The sequence below is a fragment of the Phalaenopsis equestris genome, unplaced genomic scaffold (genome assembly GCF_001263595.1).
Source record: "Phalaenopsis equestris unplaced genomic scaffold, ASM126359v1 Scaffold000326, whole genome shotgun sequence".
NCBI classification, from domain to species: domain Eukaryota; kingdom Viridiplantae; phylum Streptophyta; class Magnoliopsida; order Asparagales; family Orchidaceae; genus Phalaenopsis; species Phalaenopsis equestris.
Window position 1 is genome coordinate 762,260 of NW_018164768.1, and position 21,830 is coordinate 784,089.

The window sequence follows — 21,830 nt, forward strand, 5'->3', positions numbered from 1 at the left end:
TCGGGATAGATACAGGATTTGAGGTAGAGCGCTCTTTCATTTAAACTGTGAAAAATATGAGGTCAGTTTGATTTCGTATTTTTCTAAAATTATATATATATATGTAAATTAAAAAGTCCTTCCGAAGCGGGTGACGGGATTTCGATTCCGGCGACCGACAGCTTCTTACGGGCGACCCCCAAACGTAACCTCTCCCCCTTTTTAAACGCCGACAAACATATATATATATAACCCTGATGTACATATGTGATTACAAAATTACCCTTGTACCGTACCACGGGAGCATTGCCCCAGCACCCTCAACCCACATAACGAAAAGCTCCTTCAATTGAACAGATGCTTCCGCTCCAGCATTTGTCCCTTATCCAGTATATGAGTCATACCTAACAGGATTGATCACAAAATAAAATATAATAGTTACAGAATGTAAAAAATACGTTTATTTTTATATACAACAACAAGCCTTTGTCCCACTAAGTGGGGTCAGCTAGGTTTATTTTCATATATAAGATTATAATTTAACATTTACCTAAACTCTAATATAAGCTCACACCTCTTCAAATTTGTATTGAGGTGCGCATAAATTGTTTGTTTTATAGATTAAAATGATCATTACAATTCAGGCACGCCTCATCCAGCAAGCATGAGGCATACACCTCATAGCTTTTTTTTTAATTGTGCTTAGGCGCGATTTAAGGCCCACCTCAGTTGCATAATCTTAAACATTGAACTTCTTTAATCATTTTATTCTTGTATTGCAAACACAATCCTCTTCAATTGCTTATTTTGTATATTGCAATCATAAACTTCTCCAAACACTACCTGTTGTAGAGCCTGGTAGCCTGCTTCTCAATTGCTCACTCAAGCAAGTTGTTATCACCAACCTCCTCCATGCATTCTGATAAATCGCCATTAGTAACTCTCTTAATCTGTTAATCCTCATCTACTAATGCAATATACAATCACAATCATCCTCAATCGCTCAAACCTATAAGTTCATTCATGGATATCCACTTGATCCTATACATTGCATTAGTTGCTCCTACAAATGTCAACTTGTACAATCACTATTTTTGATAAATCTATTTAATGTTATCCTTAATTGTTCAAACAGTTGTGATTACTCATCTTATTAATACGTTTTGATCTTCTTTCTTTCATTTAGCATTATGTTTTATTTTATAAATTTTAAGATAGTTTCCTTTATTTAAATGCTTGTGGGGTTATTTAATCATCTATTATCAGTTTTATCAAAAGTGCATGTCACAATCAAAATGATATGATTGTCCAATGCCTAAAACACAGGAAACTAGCCCAAGTAGAGCATAAGAAAATAATATTCATGTCTCTTATTAATTTACTTAAATTTGATGGATAGTTTTAAAGATTATCATATAACAAGCATCACGTTATATCATGCCCAAAAAAATGAATCTTCAAGTTCAGTTATATTCAAAGTTTAAAATGTTTACAAAATTAAATTTTTAAACAAAGCATAATTAAAAATTTTAAATTTATGATATGTGTAGATTAGAAGAGAATTAATTTTCACTTATATTTATTCCAACTTTGTCATCATTCATGCTCTTTTCTTTATCATTGCTTTTTTAGCCCTTCACCTCTTCAAGTATTTCCTTAGCCGCATGCTTCATTTTCAGGATCTAATATTTAAGAACCAAACCACACTCATTCATCTTCCTCACCATTATTGATCAAATAAACATATTTTATTGCCTCCAATGATAATAATAAGGCAGTTTGTTGCTATCAACAATTGCTTAACCATTGTAGATGGCATATCATTTGTCTGATGTTGACTTGAAGTACAAAAAAAAACCATTATGATTAGTCTAAAGTGATCTTCTCAATTTCGAACATTGACTTTGAATGAGCACCAACACTAACTCGATGGTGCCCTGATTTCCCCATCAATCGAGCGTGTATCAATGATTAATGGAATTCTCCACAATATTTTATCAATCTTTTAAAATACAAAAATATGAGCAACATGTGGGCATTTTCTTAGTTCTCCACAATTTTGCTTCTTAGTATGCTCTTAAATCTGACTAACAAAGAACTATGTGAGAGTATCACACTCCTAGTTTAGGATCAGACGCGTTTGGATCGCAAAGCTTACTTGGTTTTGAATACAAAACATCCTTCTTCGAACTATTGAATGTTGCTAACGGTTTTAAGTAACTAATATTTTATCTCTAACTCTCTCAATATGAGAGAATGTGATTTTGGACAAGGATCGGTCGATTTTGTATTCTTCAAAATCTTAGCTAAAGATTATAGTTAATAAAAGCTCTAAAAGAGACGCTATCCTACCAAATAAAGATCAAATTCACTGGATAAATCTATAGCCCAACAAAGTCGAAACAAAGAATGTAAGTACATATGAAAAAAGAAAAGGGGGAAATAAATTGGATGACAGTTACCGGCTAAAGCTCGGACAAGTAAATAAATGGAAAATCCAGCATTGAACAAGTTACAAAAAAAGCTCGGGACGTCAAATAAGGCAAAAAAAGATATTCACATTTAAAATTGAATAGTTTCATACAAAAATGATTAGCAGTGTTGAAGGACTTAACAAAACTAAATTCTTGAAATTGAAGAGTAAATAAATACAACGAAAGTAAAACACTCAAAGTTCTTTCTTTTGCTAAAAGTGCTTCAAACCAAAATACCACATTCATTGAGAAATGTGATGCACAAAGGCAACCAAAGAAAGGGAGAAGTTATTTAGTCGCAAGGCCATACAATAAATAAAGATTAATGTAATCAGAGAAATTTTAATGAAAAATGAAACAAATGAAGCTAATTACCTGATCTAAGTTTTTCTTCAACCAGCTCAACTTCAGAATTTGTTGCAGAAGAATCGAAATCATTTTCTTCGGTCCATCCAGATGGTGTGCTCTCACCGGACATGCAACCAGGCTGTTGCAGCTGAAAAGCATTCCCAGAATCCGTCGGTGTGCATTTCCATGAATGGATAGAATGATCTAAAGGAATATCAGCATGGGGTGATGGGTGTATAGTGTTCTTTTGTGCATTCAAAAGGAGTTCTTCCGCAGGTAACGGTTTACCACTGGGATCATGGTGGGGCTGAAAAGAATAAGAAACAGGTAACTCTGTACTATTCTGTAAGACTTTTACTAGAGGGCGACGCCTATCTCGTCTTTTAGCAGGGTTGTCATTAATTGAGTTAGGCAGAAGTGTTTTTCTTTTAAAAACAGAAAAATTTGTGTCAGTCACTGCTTGATTTATAAATCTGGAGTTTTGTCCGCCATGCAGAAGCAAATCGCTGTGATCATCATCAGTAATATCAGAATTTCCCCCAGCAACAGAAAGATAGAGCTTTCCATTTAACTTCACAACATCACAACTAGCATCTTCTACACTATTATGAGTTGCCGTTTCATGCTTGTCATCTTCGTCAACGCTTCTCTTAAAGTTTCTGCTTCTATATGTAGGCATTTGAGATTCCTGGTTTGCTTCAGAAGAGCAATGATTTGGTTCTCTTTCTGAAAGGCATAAGGTTTTATTGGCTGCATGGCATGAGATAGATGTGCTTTCCTTCTGCAATTCAAGCTGTTGTTTTTCTAGTCCAAGTGCATGAAGAATGGCATCTTCCCGACGTGCATACTTTTCTCTTTTCTTAATAGGAGTGCTATGAGAGGCCTCAACCATTTCTATGCATGCATCAAACTCCCCGCATCGGAATGGCTTGACGCGTTTGGATTTCTCTAAATTATAACAGTCTCTGTACAAACAAAGCAAACAGCTGAGTAAAATAAAAATGCATTACATATTATAAAGAAATATCACCCGAAGAACATAAATCTTTAATGATCTAAAAAGAGGTGATGCCTCCATCTGGCCAAACAAGTACTCTCCGAAGAAACATTGAAATAATTATTTACAAACAGATGCAATAGACCGACAATGAAAAGCACTATGAGAAATAAGAGCCTCATCTCCACGGAACATATATACAAATAATTTATAGTGTTTATTTGATGATTAATTCAGGTGATGCCTCCCTCTCCAGCTCTAGCTCCAATTTTCTTTTGCTTTAGCTCCATAACATGGATGTTTGCAATATGGAATTCTATGTTTCCTGCATTTACTTCAAATCAACCAGACATACAAATAATTTATAGTGTTTATTTGACAATCAACCAAATAATTCAAATAATTAAAAGAAGTAATCTATTTAATTTACAATGCAGTCACAAAATGCATGAATCCTAAATCCTTGCAACTAAACAACCTCGGTGAGATTTTGCCAAAAGTTACATGTCTCAAATCAACACGTAAGAACAGCATGTTTTCAGCCTTAATTTCAACAAAACAAAGAACTTCCACTATAAGAAAACTTTTCACAGCAATTCCATCAATTTCTGAAATCTTCGACAGTGCAATGCTTGGGAAATAGAAGGAAACAATCACTACTACAGTGCAAGGGAAGGAAACAACGAATAGAACAACAGCAGCACGTGGGAAAAAAGCCAAAGAAGACAGACCTGAAGCAAACAGCACATAAGGAAAGCTACCCACGACAACTGACTATGCTATAGTGCCAAGGAAGAAATATTTTTTTCATAAAAAAAGAACCCACAAATGAAGCTCCAGTAGGGAAAACCCGAGCAGACTTACATTGTCTAAATCGAGATGCCACAAAAAAGGAAAAAACAGTCAGTGTCATCATAGCAATGCACTTGAAACATGAAGAAAATATCAGACAACAAAGAACAATGGAGTAAAAGGAAACTTAGAGTTGAATCAGAAAACCCATGCAAAAGTAAACCAAACATAAAAAGAAAAACCAGAGAACACATCCCACTCTCCTAAGTATCAACATCAAAACATGATAAGCATGTAATAAACTAAAATGAACTAGAAAACTAAAACACAAAATATTAAAAAACCAAATATCAATGCACAATCATTGCCATTCCAATGAATAAGAACTTTCATTACTTCAAAATAGAAAATTTGCATACTAAATGCATTGGATGGCAAAACTCATCTAACTGACATTTGCACTGTAAAATTTTGCATTCATTAACTTCCATTTTTAATCCAAGATTAAAACTTAGTTTACATATATTAATGCACCCACGCTGAAAGATTGATATCTTGAGATAATATGCAATTGCTAACCATGACTTAAACGATTTAGCAAACTAATTTTTTTTCCCTAGCTGGTAATTCTATGTAGTTAATAAATATAGCAAAGCAACCATGTTAACATGGAACATCCAGTATAAAAAGCTAAAATATGATAAATTTCCATGAGTTACTTTTACCACTCAAAATAAGTAAAACTTCTATGCATAAATCTGACTTCTAATTTCCATAATCAAAATGAAGGGTACAAAACAAGAGAGCGAAAAAGTAACTACTTATTCTCGTAACAAAATACATAAGTTGTTTTTTATGCTAACAACCCAAGAATCATCGTTCTTGTGAAGCATATTTGTTAATGGACATTTTACATACATATTCCAAAACCCCTCATTTTCTTTCAACCTCTAAAGCATAGACACGATGACACGAACACAAAATGATATAGCCATTGTGACACGATGACACGAACACAAAATGATATAGCCATAGTGACACGACGTACTCGTCATAAATAGGAAATGACATGTGGCGATACTATATTTTATAACATATTGACAGATAATATGCAATTTATAGTTTTTTTTTTCCCATTAAAGGCATCATCCATTGTAGTATAGTACCATATACATATGATTCATAAAATGAAAAAGCTTAAAATTACCGAAAAAAAGACATAATTAATGATAAAAGTAATTCTTCAACACATGTATCAATTGTGATTTGTTAATAAAACTATAACATTAATATTCATGAATTATCAGTTGTCCAATCTTTGTATGTATACTAATATCTGATAAACAGATCGTCCCTCACGTAAGCGTCCACGCATCAAGTTAAGCCATGTTCAGCCCATGTCGAAACCTAATTTTACCTTGGAACATTTCCAAAAAATTTTAAACATGTCGAGTACATGACTGGATATGCAATATATTTATCTATATACACAAAATACAAAAGGTATTTTGAAGTTTCCATGTTTCCAAACAAATAGCTAGAAGAATTTCTCAATTTTTTCACATGAAAAAAACAAAGTTGGTAAAGAAACAATCATCAAACTATCTATCCATCATCTATCATTTTCATCCTGGTAACACACAGTTCAAAGTCCTGCATCATATGCTCACCTTCACCTTTGCTCGTCCCTAACATTGCCAATCACAATTATTCAAAACAAATAATCTAAATCTAATCCTCAGTGAATGACCACAGCTCAAAGATCAAATGGTTTACAGTTTTTACACGGGATCAAACGACATACTTCCAAATTTAGTAGCATGAATATAGATTTCAAACCATGGAAACACAAAGGAACGGGGTGGGAAACCTTAAATCTAGGCCATGCACAGCACTTAAGTATTTTCAAATAGGAATCATCCACAAATTCTAAGGAAATATGGTATCTAAAGGATTAAAAAAAAATACAAACACATAATAAATAAGGAATCAAGCACAATGCAGCAATAAAAAACAACCTCGGTGAGAAAAAGAAAATGGAGAAAAAAGGAATATCACTAATCCACTACTTCTTCTATTGATTTCATGCCTTTCTTTCTTTTAACAATTCCATGATTTCTATGAAATGGAAGCCAATCAAAAAAGACATAAAGCCGCAGTATAAGCATATCATACTATACAATAAACGAAGATCCTCACACGCTGGCGTCCTCTCTCCCGAGAAGCTTCACCGGCGTTCCCGACCTCGACGACATGACATGCGACTCGGCAAGCTCTTCAGAACCGACAACCCTCCCCGGCCACCACGAACCATTGCGACGCCGCACCCACACGATTGCCCCAACACCGCAGTCGCCTACAATCCCTCCTCCCTCGGAACCCTCCGACGCCGTTCCCATCCACCACTATAAACAAACCCAAGAAATCGATCACCAGGCCCCGCAGCTCAATCGATACTTTAACCGCCGGAGAAAGCAAGCACCGCCGATGCACCCTGCCTCCACCGATATCGCGTGGGATCAATGAAGTCGCCAGTTAGTGTGCCCATTCAGAACCAGCTGGATCTCATCTCCCTTCTACCTCTCCCTTCAGTTTCGCAGTTCTCCGCAGTCCACTTCGGAGAAATTGATGGGAGATTCTTAAATGATTCCCCCGCCGATTATTTTCCTATAACTGCAATTTCTTCTTCCTTATCGCTATGCTAAGAGGAAAAACCAAGATCTAGAGAAACAAAAATGAAGATGATGCAAGAAGAATAGTTACCGGCGGTGACGAGATGTTCAGCTCTAACTCCATTTGCCGTGTTTTTAGAGGCACTTCGGTAACTCGTCTTACATTCGTGAGTTAAATTTTCCTAAATACATTATGAATTAATTTGGGCCTCATTTGAAGATGCTTCTTCATTCAAAGAAAATTCTTCTAAAAATCACTTCCACAAAATGGAGATTGACGTATGCAATCAAAAGGGAGAAAATTTATCATTTTGTCCAAATAACTTTCTAGACACTGTTTTACCAGACCAAAGCAAATTCATGAAACGAAAGAAAGTTTTATTGTCTTCTTAAATGATACCTAAATTTTATTATTCTGGGTCTGTTTGGGGCAGCTGCAGTTTATTAATAACATACTGATAAGTTTCTGAAAAATAATCTGTTTTTTAAAAAGCTTCGATGGCTATTATAATTTTTTTTTAAGAGTCAAACCATTGCTAGAAAATTGCGACCACATCTAGTGACATACTGATAAGTTTCTGAAAAATAATCTGTTTTTCAAAAAGCTTCGATGGCTATTATAATTTTTTTTTAAAAGTCAAACCATTGCTAGAAAATTGCGACCACATATAGTCTGCGACCACATCTAGTGATGAACGGTGTTAAAACACTAAATTCAGTGGTTTGAAAACACTGTTTTTTGAATAAGTTGTCAAAACACAGTTTACCAAATGGTTCTGAGTATGTTTTCAAAATACACTACACTAAATAAGCTGCCCCAAACAGGATCTTAGTTGTCTGACATTTTTTGTAACGTTTTGAAAGGTTTAATGCAATTTAAATAATCTTTTTTTTAATAATAATTAACATGATTTAAGGCCTAAGAAAGCTATTCTTCGGAGTTTTAAAAAATGAATTATCTATAATACTCAAAATTCTATTTAAAATTTTATTTTCTTTATCACAACCTTACAAGCACCTTGAATTGGTATCGAATATACTGCATGTATGGGTGTCACTGCCATCTCCGCCAAGATGAATGGTAGCCTACACAGACTATCATAGTCTTGGAGTTCATTAAACATGATATGTAGGCTTTGCATTTGAATTCATTAGGGAAGATGTTATAGGTTTAATAATCATACTTATAGAGTATGATGTCTAGGTTTGGCCATCCAACGCATGTCACACAAAAAGATCCTAATATGGCAATAATGGTGTGATGACTCCGAAGAGAAACTCAATCTTGGGTGCATGATATTATAAAATATGGTTTTGTCAACTTGATGTCTAATTTTTTAGTATAAGGGTGTGTCAAATTTGATCTTTGGGCATGTGAGTTGTGTGTAGGCTCGACCCTCTAACATGATGTGCTCCCAAAGTGATTTGACACAACTACTATAACATATTAATTTAAGGAAGAAACGTAACCTAAAATGTATGAGCTGATAAATGAGTTTCTGTCAATTCAACTATTTGATTCATGAGTGTGATACTAATTTTATCTCTAGCTTTTCAACTTTTTGGGCCGAGATGTTGGCCTCGAAGGTCAAATGACATTTTCAAGACAGAGAGTTCCATGCTTACAATGTTGTTTAACATCTCTACAACTTTAGACTTTTTATAGAAATATCTAAAGAATCATGCCCCATAAGGCCTTGGGTTAAGCCCCGAGGTATTGCACAGAGCGATGCATAAGAAGTGAGCTACAAATGACGCCAGCAATAACATGCAATTTATATGTATTTTGATTTCTAATATTTAAAATGTCAATTTTCATATTTATAGGAGATCAACTTTTTATGAAAAATATATATTCATTTTAAAGTTAGCAATTTTTTTTTATTTTCTTTGTGATCTAAAAAAATTAGTATTATAAATGTAAAAATAAAAACTCAGGCGTTTTATATACATGTAATTACATAAAAGTTGTATGGTGTATGAGCAAACAAACTTATTTAAAACTATAAAATTATAAATAGAATTCCAAATATATAATATTTAGGGTGGTACGTGTGAAAATATTCCTATTTAAAACACTTAATTATTAAATGCCTTTATTAGCAGGGGCATTTACATACATACGAACCAATTACTATGTTTATAGGTATCTCAATTGACCTCTTTGGACCCTACCTGGTCTGTCCCTTGAGCAGGCAGATATTTTGTAAAAATTGAAGGAAAGGGGTTGGATTTGTAAATGCATAGCAATTGAGTGGTTTGTATGTAAATCTTCAGTAATTCTGCATCAAAGCTACCTAAACTTCCATTTCTGTCTTTCTCTAGCTCAATTGTTTGCTTTGACGCGCTGAGCTCGGACATGGCGTCGCGGTTCTTCTCTTCCCGATCTAAAGCCCTAACCCTAACCATCAACCGAGCTCTCAATCCTTCTTTTTCCTCCCCCTCTCAGTGTCTGAACGGCCTCAACTCTATAGACTCTTCCCTTCCTCCACCTACCGATCGCCGATCAGCCGGATCTCCCTTCTTCAGTTCATTCAGCTCCAGCAAGGTGCTTGCATATTGAACCCTTCCATTCCATTTTTGACAATATTTTTCGACTATTATAATGTAAATATGTATGTTCATTTTTTTTAGTTGTTGAAGTCGCCATGGCTCTTGATTTTGGGATTAAGGGGTGATGTTAGTGCAATTTTAAGATTTAAAAAACTCTAGGAGCTGTGCTAATTTACGAATAAATACCGTCAGGGACTGGGAAGGTGACAATGAATTTCCATTTTGATTTGCCAAAGCACGCACAAACAGGCATATGCATTCCCTTTTTCTTATAATATTCTTATAATCTGCACGAAATTTTGATTGCCAAAGCACGCACAAACAGGCATATGCATTCCCTTCTTCTTATAATATTCTTACATGCATAATCTGCACGAAATTTTGATATTCCTTGTTATTTTTGAAGAAAAGATTCCATGCTCCATGGGTAAACTTTTGTTATGCAATTTCTATTACTTTTCTGGTTGTGCATGCCATTTATGTCCGCCAATAAGATCATGGAAAATTTACATGCGCAGCATTCAATTCTTATGTATTTACATATCTCACGCCCATATCTCACGCATATCTCACGCCTAAACTTTCATATTTACATACACAGCACTTTGGTGCTTTAAACCTATGCATGAAAATGTGGATTTTACTTTTAAGACGAGGTAATAGTGCTCTTTTTTATGTGTTGTTAACGAAATGAGCGCTATGTGTGTAAATAGGAAAGGTTTAGGTGTGAGACATGTAAATACATAGAAATTGTGTGCTATGTATGTAAATCTATATCTAATTTATTTTAACAGTATAAATAAATTATTGTTATACTATTGAATCAATTATATAATTTAATATTAAATATCTTCAATGTTATATCTGAAGAATGAGCCTAAAATATCCTCTAAATGATGCAAGATTTGTAACTTGAAAATTATAAAACAAAAGGCGTGTGATTGTAAAAAACTAACTAAGCAGGTGAAACCCCACAGAGACAATGCATGTGATATAGGGCTTTAAACGAATAGAGATGAATCGAGCAGAGTTGTGTTCAAGCTTGAGCCAATTTATAAAACTCAAGCTCGAGCTTAAATAGCTTTTGAGGCCGTGTTCAACTTTGAGCTTGTTTATAAAATTTGAGCTCAAGCTCAAATTGAGTTTATATGTTTATGTTGAATCTTAGTTCAATCATTTAAATTGTTTACGTTCATTTCATGTTCATTACATATGATGATAATTGAGCCACGATCGAGCAAATTAGCAAGTGGTGTTATTGAGCTTTTTAATTTCTATCCAAATGAAATTTATCCAAAAAATCAAGATCATATCTAGCTATTTATTTTATAATTAAATGGGTACCATCGAACAAACTAATGAGTAATATGATTGAGCTACTTATTTTTTAATCAAATGAGTTTTATCTAATGAATAAATGTGTTATTTTTTAGACTTAAAAAAATAAACAAGCTACCAAATGAATAACTAAAATAAGCATATACATATACAAAATAAATAAACAACTAAGGAAACAAGTGTTTATCTTGTTTTATGTACTTTGAATTAAAATCTTAATTTACCATAGTATAAGTGAGTTTTAAATTGCTCCTTAATTGAATTTATTCACAAGGTTAAAATTGAGCTTTAATTGATCTTATTCATAAGCATTAAATGATATGTTTTGCAAACATAAATGAATCAAATAAGGAGTTTTTCAAGCTTATTCATCTAACAATCGAGCATTTATAAAAGTGTTCAAATTTGTTCAATTAGTTAATCAAATGAATGTAAAATAACACTTATTGACTCAAGCTATGAATAGTTTATAAAACATTTGGTTCATTTGAACCCTAAATTTGTGATATAAATGTGAGAAAAGAGAAGTACATTATTGAAAATATAAGTTATCAATAATAGGTATAAGTAATTTATAAAAGATGAGAATTGAGATTTTCAAATTTAAAATTAATTTAAAAGTGTTCGACTTATAGTTCATATAGAATAAATATATTAACTAGTGATTATCGTATGCAATTGCAAAGAAATTCATTTGTATGCAATCTATATTTATAGTCATAAGAAACCAAATCATCATTTTTAATGGTGGTAAGGGCTGAAAGATCTTATTTGATAATTTTGGATGTATAATTAATTTGGCTTGCCACTTTGGGAAACCTAGTAGCTAATGTTAGGGCGATTCTTGTCTTTGTTGGTTGTGCCCTTTTGACAATAGAGGTGTCGGACTATTTCGAGAATGCTCTACATGCCTGTTACCCTTGTTTTATCTAGCTTTCAACACTGTTGTTCTCATTTTTTATTTGAGTTGGACCACTTTTTTGAGTTGTCTAGGAAGTTAGATGGGCGAGCATGGCCAACTTATTATTATGAATATTATTATGAAGCATTCCTAGGAATTCATTAAGATATTGACAGTCGAGCTATGAAATGATTGAGCTATCTCGATACTAGGATTTGAGATCATTTTATCATATACTTGTTTGGTCCCATTTTATTTCTCTGTCATTCGTGAATTGACTTAATTACGTGGTCACCTTAAAGAACCTGCCACATGTACGGCTTAGGTCGTTCCTCAAAACAGGTAGGGAACAAGTAGTTGTGCTACTTGTTCCTAAACATTAATTATGATTCATATCATAAAACAAATGTTGTATTTGATTTGATAAAATATTAGTCACACACAAAACCAATCACAATATATGCAAGCGATAAAAATGGAATAAGGATTGAAGTCACCAAGAAATATTGAAGTCTGATGTCAGAGTAAGGAAAAAACTGTCGCTCAAAAATTAGCATAAATAGTTATCACAAATGAAACATTCACATCCAATAGAGCAAATAAGTTTGAGAATAAGTTTGAGTTGTTCTGAAAGTTCTGAAAGTTTTTTTTTTTAATCATTGAATGAATTTTATGTGCAGAGACATACTTCTAATCAAAATTAAACCTACCATTGGTTGTTTCTCAAAATAAAAATAGTAGTTAAATGGAATAAATTTTGATTGCAGCCAACACCCAAAGAAGTACTAATTCTAAGTCATTATTTTAGTGCAAAGCAGTGTCAAAGTTATACAAGTAAATAGGGAATCAATGCAATAAAAACTTGTCTTAGATGCATGGTTTTGGATTTTGATTTGTTTGTGGGTGATGACCGGACCTTACTAATTCAGAGGAAAAGAAAAAAAGCAAGAAAATAGATGGGTTGAGGAAGTAAATTCACTAATATATGGCTCAGGATGCTCTATAACAGAGTAGACGGGGAAGCAGTAAAAAAGATTGTACCTTTGACTATCCCCAAATCCATTATTTATATGTTAGAATTTGGGTCGCATGCGCTACAAAAAAAACCACATAATGAACATTACTCGTGTAAAATTAACTGTGAAGTACAAATGGTTGGTTATTACATTGATAGAAGATCAGGCTAGGCGAACGATGTGTGCCGCAGGATCTCTTGATAGTTCGGAGGGCATCAATGATCGTAGTCGGCATGTTTGGTCTAGTTGGCTTATGAAGGCCAGTTTGGATGAAGGTGAAGCCATCTTGGAGCCATTGTGGATGCTTCCTTTGGATGGGCATAAATCTATCTTTTCGCTTGTGGGTAGACTCCTTAAACCTGGCTAGGCGAGCCTCTGTCTGGAGCTCAAGTGGAGAGTTGCCTCCATCAAACTTGGCAGACGAGTCCATTGAGTTTGATTTGACGAGCTAGTGCTTAGCTTGGCTCATTAAACTCATCTACTTTATTATCCATTGAGGTTGATCCGCCTCAGGGGTGTACGCATGATACCTGATCAAAAAATAAGAAAGCACAAAAATGGCAACACCTTCCCCAAATTAATGGTAAAATGTCCACTATCAAACTTCAATTCTATCCACAGAATCCCAATTGTTTTACAAATTCAAAAATAGAAGCAAATATCCTTTCAAAAGAAAGGCAAGCAAGCCATGGATAGAAACAGAGGAATCTGACATGCGCTGAAGCTTTGAATCTGATGTGAGATGAACTAAAACAGCGTGCAATTTAAGCAGTATGTCAAAACTGTCTTGGGGAATCAAAATATTAGAGAACGCGTTCTGTTCTCAATTCTGATAGGTATCCTCATCATAGACTTGCCATATTAAATTAAACTGGAAAATTGCTACTTGAAAGTAACAATTATTTATGTAATATGAAAACAATCTGTGCTCTCTCCATCATTCACACATTGAGTTTATGACGTGAGCACTTTCACATTTTCATCAAGTTGATTTGCAGATATAATGTACCTTCTTTTTTCTATTTATATATAAGAATAAATGTCAAAAGCTTAAGAAAAAAAATCTTACTAGACATAAAGTAACATGGATATAAGTTATTCAAAAGGATTTGTAATGAATTTAAAATCTCTAGCAACATTCAACATTAATGAATGTAATACTGATTCATAAAACTGACTTTAAATAATGGGGATAAGGCTAATGATGATGACTATAAGACAATTCATTTAATGTGCACATCATAATAAATTTAATAAATAATGGGATTTGACGAAAAGAATATTAAAAAGCTAACAACACAAAAAGTAGCTATGAAAATAATACTAAGGAGTTTTACCTTTGCATGGCTAGGAAGAGCATATAATTTGAATCACAAAATATTCATCAAAAGAACTGGAGGAAAAAATTGAGTGAAATTGGATTGCTTCATTTCTTCATAGGATAAAATTTCTCATCAACTGTGTGTAAACAGAAGGTAAACAATGAGGAAAAAAGATGCGGTTTTGCAATCTATAGTTACAATGACAGTTAACTTCGAACTTCTAACTACTGAGAGGTCTTTTTGATATATTAAGTCCGATAAGGCAGCTATAGCACTAAGTGTTGCCTCTTTGCTTATATTAGTATGATTCTGTGACATGCATTTAAAAGTTTGTATCCTTTCCCACATGATGCTTTATGAAAGTGTTTAGAGTGACCATTCATAATATTATTTGGGTGAAACAGTTAAATAGTGAATTTTAGTGTTTCCAGCTTTTGCTGTTGCCAACTCAATACTTCTCTTTTATGACTATGACGTTTGGTCTTGTGTTCAGGACATTCTTTGCTTGAAATAGCTTTATTTTTGTGCGTAGTTTTTGATAATGGCATGAACGTAACATTTAAATTGTAATTCTCCATGAAATTTTGAAGGGGATGGCTTGCCTGTGAAATTGTGTACTGTTGCGCACCTTGCTCTCATCTGTCTTAGTTGTTTCCATTGGTTCCAATTTTTTCCTTGATATATGATGAGTTCTCCTTTCAACTTAAAATTTTCAGTTTTAATTGGGGATTTAGGATTCACTCCGAATTTTTTACCATTACCGTTTTACCTTTCAGAACATACATGTTTGAGATTTATGTCCCGGCACAAAGTGATATTGGATTGAGATGGGGTTAATAACAAACCTTTTATCAGCTCTATATGGAGGTGAGAAATAGCTTTTGTGGTAGACTGGCAGACTTTATGAAATTAGTGTACAAGTTACATAGATTATGCCTTTAGATTTTCTTGGTTTGAAAGAGAACTTAACTTTCAAGTTTCAACCAATTTATTGCTTGTTCATGAAGGTTCAACCAAGTTGGTATTTAATGATTCATGGAGTGGATATAGTGATGGCTAGGTATGATAAATTGTATTGAAAATTAGGCTTAGATAATCAGTGCCTACAATTATACCTTCACGATCTTGGCTCCGTCCTATTCTTGCCTTGCTGTATTTATCCTTTCAGTTCTCTTCTTTTTCTTCTTCTTCTTCTTCTTCTTCTGTCCATCACTTATAATTAAATCCCATACCTCATTTGCATGAGAATTAATTCCAATCTTTGGAAATATTTATTTCTATTCAGCTTAAAAAACATAATGCAAAATAAAATTTATTTCTAGGCTTTAAAGAAGAAACTAAAATTCTTATAATTTAAATATAAAACTAATTTCATACATGTGAATAAAGAGCTCATTCAACAAACATTGCTCTTTTCTAAATCTCCTCGTCATTCTCCTTTTGCAACAACATTAATAAAATGAGGATGATAATAATAATAATAATAATATTATTATTATTGTTGTTATTTTAACGTTTAGTCGGTCATATAAGCAGTCCTTGCAGTGATAATAAAATATATTATTTAACGTTTGGTCGGTTATATAAGCAAGAGGAAATAGGTGGGTTTTAAGTGTACTTTTTGTAGCTTAGTTTTATCTCATTCAAATTTCTGGAAATAATCATAATATTTATCTTACAACTTCGTGTAGCCTCATTCTGATATTTATTTTACAACTTCTACGTAGCTCTTGTGATGAACAAAATTAGAGAAAGTCGTCTTAGATGGTTTGGTCACATTAAACGTCGACCATCTGATGATCCGACTAGGAGAGTAGATGTTTTAGATTCGACTTGTGTTAAGAAAGGCAGAGGTAGATCTAGGAAGGCTTGGGCTTATTGTCTTAAAAATGATCTTAATTTACTAGAACTAAATGAAAATATGACACTAAATAGGACGCAATGGAGAAAAAAGATTCATGTACGTAGTGGGATTAAGGCTTTGTTGTTGTTGTGTAGCCTCATTCTCGTAGGTTTGGTCTATCCATTTGAAATTTGCATGTTCTTTAAATCTCCGTTAGCTTGACCTAATTTGAGTTAGAATAGTCTCTTGTTGTTGCCTTCTTCGTCTATCCCTCGACTTGGCTTGCTTGAATAGCCTAGCTTGTTACTGGGAGTGCCTCCTAAATCAAAACCTGGAAGGTTTTTTTTTCTTTCATGTAATATTATCGAGGTTAATACCATTCTAGGGCTTCTAGAAGGTGTTCAGAAAGCAGGTATGACGCGGAGGAGCTAGAGGAATAGTGAGGGAATGAAATTATGGGCGATCAATGATATTTGGAAGGGGATAGACAATGTTCGGTTACTATACTGGCTGAAAACAGCAAGGATAACCACGAAGTGGCATAGCACAAATGTCGAGGACAGATGCCGAGGAGGGTTGTTGGCTGAAATTGCAGCGTGGATAACAACGGGACAACGAGCTAGAACTGAAAACATCGGTTTAACTGCTGTGTACAACAGTTTACTGCGAGTTGGACGACAAAGGAGGCCTCTGAATGACCGAGAGAGATCACCTACTCAATCCTATCAGGTTACAGACACATCGCCTGTAAGAAATCTTAGGATACAACTCTCCAATAGAGATAACCATTGGGAAATATCACCAAGTAACATAACAATAGCCTAAAAGTCCGAGAAAACAGAAAATAATAGCATATAAATAGTTCCTTACAAGAAATTCTAATTCTAATTAAAGGAATATTAAATTTGGGCTCACAATGGCCTGACGGCAGTAGCTCAACAAAAGAATCCTGCTAGCTCACTTGCAAGATTAAAATCCCATCTCCCGTGCATCACGTGAATGCGGATTGCATAACCACTTTACATATTTACATACATAGCACTTTGGTGCTTTAAACCTATGCATGAAAGTGTGGATTTCGCTTTTAAGAAGAGGTGATAGTGCTAATTTTTATGTGTTATTGAAGAATTGAGTGCTATGTGTGTAAATATGAAAGTCTTAGGTGTGAGATATGTAAATACATAAGATTTTGTGCTATGTATGTAAATGCCCTGATAGATCTTTAGAGCTATATATATAGGTTTGCAAATCAAGATTGGTTGGGGGTTTAGGTTTTAGGAGCAGGTTTTGTAGTGGAAGTTTTTTGGAGGTAGGAAAGTTGAATTTTGAAAATGTTAGGGTTGGGGTTAGGAATTGTGTTAGAAATGATATGTGATTTTTTTTCCTTCAAATTTTTAGATTTGAGGCAAGAATAATAAATCCCTAAAATTTTAGAGTTTGTCTGGCTCTGATATCAAATGATACCGTTCTAGGGCTCCTAGAAGATGTTCGGGAAGTGGGTCTGACGGGTTGGTGGTAGAAGAATAGTAAGGGAATAAAATTATGGGTGATCGATGATATTTGCAGGGGAGAGAAGATCTTCAGTAGTAGTCCCGACTGAAAACAACAAGGAGAACCACAAGATGGCTTGGCACGGATGTATAGGTGAGATGTCGGCTAAAAATGCTGCATGGATAATGATGAGGCAGTGAATCAAAATTGAAAACAACAGTTTTCTTGCTGCGAACAAGACTTTGTTGCTAGTTTGACTTGGACGACAAAAGAGACATCCAAACGTCCAAGAGAATCACCTCCTCAATTCTATCATGTTACAGACACGCCGTTTGAAAGGAATCTAGTACTACTGGGTGACAACTAGGAGAAAACATCTCCAAATAATGTAAAAATAGCCAAAATGTTTGAGAAAATAGAAAATAACAACAAATAAATAGTTCCCTACGAGAAAACCCTAAATATAATTAAAAGAATATTAAATATGCCAAAACCCTAAATATAATTAAAAGAATATTAAATATGGGCCCACAATGGCATGGCGATAACAACCCGCTGGGAAAATCACCATACCTCACTTAAGGGTCAGAGATTCCTTCTTTCGTGCATCACGAGATTGCAAAGTCTAGCTGATCAACGTACGTGGGACCCCTCGTGAGATAGCCCACATCACTTCCCTTGTCTCGTACGTGGCTCGCGACTTATATCCAACTGTGTCCCACGTTAAAGGCCCTTCTTTTTAGTTGTTTGAGTTTAACTCCAAACTGATCCCCACATCTATTTCTTCATATTTTCTACAATTCGTCTAACTTCTAAGGGACTAAATCTCATGATGTCTGGCTATAACTAAATCTTTAAATATAATTATTAATTATGATTAATTTCACTTCTGCTAAATTAAAACTTTAAATTTGACTTGCATTATTCTAGCTTAGAATTTTAGAGTATATCAATTAATAATTATGTATATTTAATAATTCCAATTCATGAACATTAATAGATGTTAATTGAGATTATTGTTGCTTTTATACAAAGATATGCCATTAAGATTGTATTTATAATATTTTATGAACATTGTGATTTTTGGACCGACGTATTTTTGCGGCCCATTTCACCATAACATTTATTACTTCTACACCCAAAATTTTCTTCTTGTTTTAGTTTCAACATTATCAATTGTTATTCATTGATCTCATTTCTTTGCTTGACTTAATGTTTTGTAGAAAAGGAAGTGGCTAGAAAAGCTTAGCATGTTCAATGTGTCTTTATATATAAAATTATAAAAAAAAAAGAAATAAATGATTATAATAATTAAAAAAAGTAATGGCTTTTAGTTATTTGTCTTTTAATTATTTAGAGATTCAATTAATGCCGATAAAGCAATCCGTGGGCCTTTTTTTCCTTTTTTCTATATCAATTTGTGAGAAGCATTTTCTTATAAGCAATAAATTCGTAGAATCTTTTTTTTTTTTTTTAATCTAGACCTTATTGATTTGACAATTTTTTAACACTTTTTTTGAAATTGGATGATAGAAGTCTACTATTTCAATTTTGCTTATAATAGTCTTGAATGTGGGGTAACTGAGCCTTTTAGTAAATATATCACCAAGCTGTCTTCCTGTTGGAACAAATAAAGTGCAAACCAATCTATTTTCTAATTTATCTTTTATAAAATGTCCATCCACTTCAACATTTTGTGTATGATTATGCTATACAGGATTGTGACAATACTAATAAGAGTTTTATTATCACAATATATTTTCATATATTTTTCCTACTTGACTTTTAAGTCATTCAGTATGACCTTGATTCATAGAAACTCTCATGATCCTTTGGCAATTGTCCTAAATTCATATTCGACACTAGATTTTAATATAGCAGGTGGTTTTTAGCTCATCTAAATTATGACATTTTCTCCTAATAACATGCAATCTCTTGAAGTGGATTGTTTATTCACAAGTGATCCTTCATAGATTGTATCAGTGTATTCTTTAATTTATAGAGTTTCTTGCTTTTTTTATAGATTTCTTACACTATATTTGGTTTAAATTATCTAAAAATTTTGTATGTAGCTTGAATGTGAGATTATTTAGATTTGTGCCCAAACTAAACGATACGACTTACTGTGAATGTGATGTCAAGTCAGGTGTGAGATTAATAAATTAATTTTTCAATTAATCTTTGATATTGTCCCATGTTTATTTATGTTCCTTCTTTGTCTATGTCCAATTTCTGGTATGATTCAATTATGGTTCTACATGTCTTACACTTCATGTTTATTTTCGTTACTAGATCCATAACATATATTTGTTGGGAGAGAAATATTTCTTGTTCAGATTGAGGAAATTTTACCCAAAAAGTATTTGAGTTTGCTAGCTCTTTAATTTCAAATTTTTTGGCAAGTTTTTTTTCTAAGGATTTCATTCTCTTGATTGTCAACATCTATAACAGTTTTGTCGTCAATGTATATAATGAGAAATGAAAATTTTTCATCGAAGGAGTGCTTTACGAAGTGTGCACGATCTCCTTTGCTTTGTCTATATCTAACTCCCATCCTAACCTTTGTAAACCTGACAAATCAGGCTCTTTGATTTTTTTTCATTCCATATGGAGTATTTTTTATTTTGCAAACCTTGTTATCTGTGAAAGCACTTTGGAGTCCTAATGGATATATATAGACATTTTCTTAAAAATTTTCTCATGTAAGAAAATATTTTTCACTATCATAATATTACATCGATGATTTAAAATTAGCAGCTAGAGAATCACAATGCAATTTATTTTTATCCTGCAATTTGTGTAAAAGTTTGTTGATAAACAATTCTGCAGGATTAAGCGTATTTTTGGGCTACTAATCTTGCCTTTTGTCATTCCAAACTGCCATCTGTTTATTCTTTAAACAAAATTACTTATGCCCGACTTTTTTTCCCTTTAGGGGTAGGTCCACAATCTCCCAAGCTTAGTTTTTATTTCGGTCATTCTTCTTTTCTCTCATTGTCTCCCTCTCTCCAATTTTCATTTTCTAGTGCCTCCAACAGGACTTGTGTTATTATAATGGAATTAAAGCTTATATTTGTAAGAAAAACCTTGTGTAAGAAAAAAATTGAAAGGATATATGTTGGGAGATGGAGAATAAAAGAGTGGTGATGGGATGATCATTGTTAACTGATGACGATGCTAAGGCTTGAGTTTGCTGGAGATTCAGACTGGGTTTATTTATTCTTGTAGACTTGAACATGTACAACATTAGAATTTGTTGGATTTTGGGTTGTGATGATGTCAAGATGAATGATGTTTTATCAAACTTTCATTCAGTCGGCATTCTCTTCTCGAAAATGAGCTTGAAAAAAAATTGTATTTCATCAATTGTGGCGTCGGTATAGAATTTTGTTGTGATGGGTGATGAGATTTGTATCTTTTTTGAGTCGGGGAGTACCCAATGAACACACACTTAATAGCACTTTAATGTAATTTTCTTATGTATTGTTTGTGGATATGAACACATGTAATGCACTCAATGACTTTTAGGGAAATCTTTGAGAATAAGGGATTTATGGAGTCAATCACATTTGGTGGTATTTTGTTGATTAGCTAAGTAATAGTTAGAGCAACTTCTCTCTAATATAATTTCGGTACTTGATTCTAGAGGAGAATAGCTCTAGTAACTTCTAGAAAATGACATATTTTTTTGCCACTATTTTATTGGGGAGTCTCAAGACATTATGATTAGTGGATAATATTCTCTTTATGTAAGAAGGATGTGATTAAAATAATTAAGAACATTATCATTTCAAAACATTTTTATATTTATATTTAATGATTTTTTATCATGTCAGTGAAAGTGAAAATGATGACGTTGACATAAGATTTTTGTTTGATAAAGTATACCCAATTATTTGAATGCAATCATCAATGAATGTGACAAATCTCATAGCATCATAAATATTGGGGATGTTTGAGGGTATTCGAATATCATAATGAATTTAAACGAAAGGACTAGACAATCTAGAATTTTTTTTAAAGAAAAATAATATGGTGTTTTTTTGCAAATTTAGAAGTCTCATAATGGAAATTCTTAATATTTACATTTGTAAAAGGGAAGGA

At 33.3% G+C, this 21,830-nt stretch overlaps 2 protein-coding genes across 4 annotated transcripts in view; one reads left to right on the plus strand and one right to left on the minus strand.

Annotated features, from left to right (window-relative positions):
* Nucleotides 1-7,422, minus strand: part of LOC110025726 (uncharacterized protein At1g51745-like) — a 15,959-nt gene extending 8,537 nt beyond the window's left edge. The window contains exons 1-2 of one of the 3 annotated variants that reach the window (XM_020726354.1): nt 6,790-7,343; nt 2,829-3,766 (exon numbers count right to left, since the gene is read on the minus strand). In XM_020726354.1, the coding sequence (XP_020582013.1) occupies nt 2,829-3,766; nt 6,790-6,989 (1,138 nt within the window). In that variant the 5' untranslated portion in view covers nt 6,990-7,343. The other 2 variants (XM_020726356.1, XM_020726355.1) reach the window with 2 other exon arrangements.
* Nucleotides 7,423-9,524: 2,102 nt separating this feature from the next.
* LOC110025690 (succinate dehydrogenase subunit 4, mitochondrial-like) overlaps nt 9,525-21,830 on the plus strand; it is a 15,722-nt gene continuing 3,416 nt past the window's right edge. The window contains exon 1 of the mRNA XM_020726301.1: nt 9,525-9,810. Within this exon, the coding sequence (XP_020581960.1) occupies nt 9,622-9,810 (189 nt within the window). The 5' untranslated portion in view covers nt 9,525-9,621. The remainder of the gene's footprint in view (nt 9,811-21,830) is intronic.